At 42.4% G+C, this 3,486-nt stretch overlaps 1 protein-coding gene across 1 annotated transcript in view; it reads right to left on the minus strand.

Annotated features, from left to right (window-relative positions):
* Positions 1–381: 381 nt before the first annotated feature.
* Positions 382–3,486, minus strand: part of FBXO48 (F-box protein 48) — an 8,095-nt gene continuing 4,990 nt past the window's right edge. The window contains 2 exon segments of the mRNA XM_014518902.2: positions 382–884; positions 3,326–3,486. The exon segment at positions 3,326–3,486 is cut by the window's right edge and continues 3 nt beyond it. Coding sequence (XP_014374388.1) covers positions 3,373–3,486 — 114 coding nt within the window. The 3' untranslated portion in view covers positions 382–884; positions 3,326–3,372.

Genomic DNA, 3,486 nt, shown 5'->3' on the forward strand with positions numbered 1-3,486 from the left:
AATTTGTAAGTGTAGGTATCCACATACTTTTTATTGATCATAGTCATCTTTTGCAGCCCCCTTAGACATCCTGTGGACTCCCAGGTGTCTGCTGAAAATCAGTGTCTTACAGCAATGATTCTCAACCAGGTTGTAGGAGCGCCCTTAGATGCCTTGAGATCCTTTCAAGAAGGGTGTCATACAATGTTAGTACTGTGAAGTGTACCAACATGATTCATAAGATTAAATCAAGATATTTCAAACAGGAAGTTATATTATTAGAAACATGATGAACTGTTGTGGTCTTTCTGAGTTCTTTGCAACAAAAGAATTGCTCAATTTTTATTTTTATTTTTTACTACAGAGTGAAAACTAAGAGCCACTATTTTCTGAAGGGTGCCTTGAGTCTGAAAATACTGAGAACCACTGTCCTAGAGACACTGTAGGATCTCCATCATTGGGAGTTCAAGTGCAGGTTAGGTAACCATCCCAGACAAATGTACTAGACAGATAATCTTCTAGCCCTGAACAGAGGGTTGTTACTAAATAACCTTTCAAGGTCCTTTCCAGCCCTACCTTTTCTATGATTTTATGCCTAACTAGCCACACTGGGATTTGTAGTAATTCTATTTTGCAAAAATGATTACCGCAAACAGAAGCTGTTAATTCACATACAAACTGTGCATAAACTAGGCTTAAGCAATGAGTTTAAGATGAGGTGAGTTTATTCTACCAGTTTGCTGTTTCTTCTCTCTGCTTCTTCATGCAATCGCTATTGCTTTCTATACTTCTCTTGCTGCTTCCCTTCAATGACTTCAGATATCCTTTTTCTGCATTCTCTTGCACAAAGTCTTTTGATCTCTTTGCTTTCCTTTTTCTCGAATGATTTCTTGATGGGATCCAGTCTTGGAAAGGAAGGGAGAAGGATTCAAACAGTCAGGAGTGAAGTGTTATGTAGAAGCCTCCTTGTCCATGGAGGAAAAAGCAAGTGCTGTAAACTAGCTGGACCATGGTAAGAGGATGGATGATGTGGAATCAGAAAAAATATATGCCTTAAACTTTGACTATTTTAGTTATAAGATGACATAACCGCTTTGTGGAGAATTGCTGGCTCTGTATAGTAGAACAGATAAGAGAAAGTGTTTGTTCTTTGTAACTCCTCTGCAACTGCTTCGCTCACCGCGGCCTTGAAGATAGCAAAAAGTATGTACAACTCTGATTTGCAGGTGCAAGAAGGAGGTTTGTGAACTAACCTCGCCTCCCCCATTAGTTCCCATCCTGATTACAGCAAAGAAATAATGAAGTAATGTTATAGCCGCTTTTCATGCTAATTTCACTATATGATCACGTGAGTTGTAAGCAACTGTTAAAAAGTATATAAGCCTCCTGATTTTGCTCTTGGGGGGGGACCCCTTCCAAGTGCTTGGGAGATCCATGTCACTTTGGAGTCCCCCCTACAGCTGTAGTTTCTTTTGAATAAAAGCTTCTGCTGACCTGACCCAAAAGTATGCTGCGTGTGTTTCCACGACAATGATGTATTCCCTTCCTATTGTGTGTAACAATTCAAATCTAGGTTTAAATAGACTATTTGAGTCCTGACAGAAGTGACATGTCGTGTTTGGTCCCTGGAAAGTGCTCTACAGCTATGCTGTGACATGCATGCACAGCTGCAGAGTACTTTAAAAGTGGTCGACCGTACAACAAATTTAACCCTCATTGAACTGAGGGATCACCACTTTAGAGTCTCTTTAGGGAACATGTATTCCCTAGGGTCGGGTCAGTCTGGTGTGATTTAGGGCTGGGCTGATGCAGCTCAGCCCTGCCCTGGGTGCTATCTGCAGAAAGGGAGGGAGCTTTGGGCAGGGTTTGCCTGGCTGAGCTGAAGAGGGGTGGGTGGATTGGAGTCCCCTTGCCTCGCAGCCCCCTTTTAGCTTTCTCCCCACTTCCTTCCCGCAGACAGCACTGGAGCAGGGGTGGGACGGGACAGGATGGGGGGACTAGGGGTGAGAGGCTGCAGGCAGACTCCTCTGCTGGATCAGCTCCAAGGCAAACACTAGTTGGGTGGAGGTTGGAGTGGGGGGGAGGAGTGGTTGCTCTAACTCATGGAGCTTTATGTGAAGCAGCATGTGTTACAGCAAAACTGAATCCCTCTTCCTCCATTTCAAGAACAGTTCTAATATAAAAAGGATGAATAAAATGGATTTTGTTTGCTAACTACAGCCAGATAAATTTGACTTTTCTTTTTCCCCAATACCTACCCTGCCCTTCACCACTAGACAAAAATGTTGCAATCTGAGGGCCTTTACACATGGTCCAGAGGTTGGGGGGAAGGGGGTGGCACTTTAATTAAAGCGGCTCCAAGAGCTGCTCTAATTAAAGTGCCGCCACATCACCTGTATTGGCATGCCTGCGCTTAAAAATGGCGGTGGGGGTGCTTGAGCTGAAGTTAATTCATTCATGCTTAAGCGCCCCCACCGCTATTTTTAAGTGTGCAGACACTGGTACATAAGACACAGGAGGCTGCCGGAGCATGGCAATTGCCACACTCCAGCAGACTCATGTAACCGAGTCTGCTCCAATGCGATGGAATTCCAGCATGTTGGAACAGCCTCTGCACTTGTGTGTAGATGTCCTAAAATAAAACAGGGTAGAATCAAGCTCAATCACCCATGGACTATGAGGGTGGTCAAGAACAGGCTACCTAATGAAGCTGTGGAATCTCTATGCTTGGAAACTTTCAAGAGCAGGCTGGATAGGTGTTTGGCTGGGATGATATTAGTTGGCGATGATCCTGCCTTGAGCAGGGGGCTGGATTAGATGACCTTGTGAGGTCCCTTCCAGCCCTACTTTTCTATGATCATATTGTGTTTGTGTTAAATAAAATTCAGCAACTATGACTGCTGATGCACAAGAACCTGATACCTTTTCTGATTATAATTGTATTTTTACAAACTGAAAGAGTCTAGCCTGAAGGAATTCATTTAGTTACACCTGCTCTAGTCATTCCTTTGATTTCTTAACCCATGTTGAGGGGTCCCCTTGTCACACTTTTCTCATTAATTCTACTATACATGTCAAACCAAACACAAATTCTGGCAAACATTTCTCATCTTTCAAAAGTGCATGTTAAAAGAAATCAATCAAGTTTTGTTTAGCACTACAGCAGATCATTTAAAAAAAATTAATATTGAACATTGACTATTTCATCCCATTCAGGATTCTGCCATAAAAAAAACTTTAGAAGGTTGTCTGGATAAAGTGCAAAGGGAAAAAAAAGCTAGGTAAATGCACATGCTTTCAAAAAAGATTTAAGTACACCTGGAAATAGTGTAAATAAAACATTTACAATAGTCCTGTGCCGGGTCTTGATATTCAAGATCCTTGTTGGGTTTTTCATCTCTCCAGTTCTGCTTTCAGTATTTCTCCCCAGGTATCAGCATCCATAGGATACATGCTTGTTTCTGGCAAGCTACTGCTTGACTGAATATTGCTGTATTTGCCATTCAG

The sequence above is a fragment of the Alligator sinensis genome, unplaced genomic scaffold (genome assembly GCF_000455745.1).
Source record: "Alligator sinensis unplaced genomic scaffold, ASM45574v1 scaffold939_1, whole genome shotgun sequence".
Lineage (NCBI taxonomy): Eukaryota > Metazoa > Chordata > Crocodylia > Alligatoridae > Alligator > Alligator sinensis.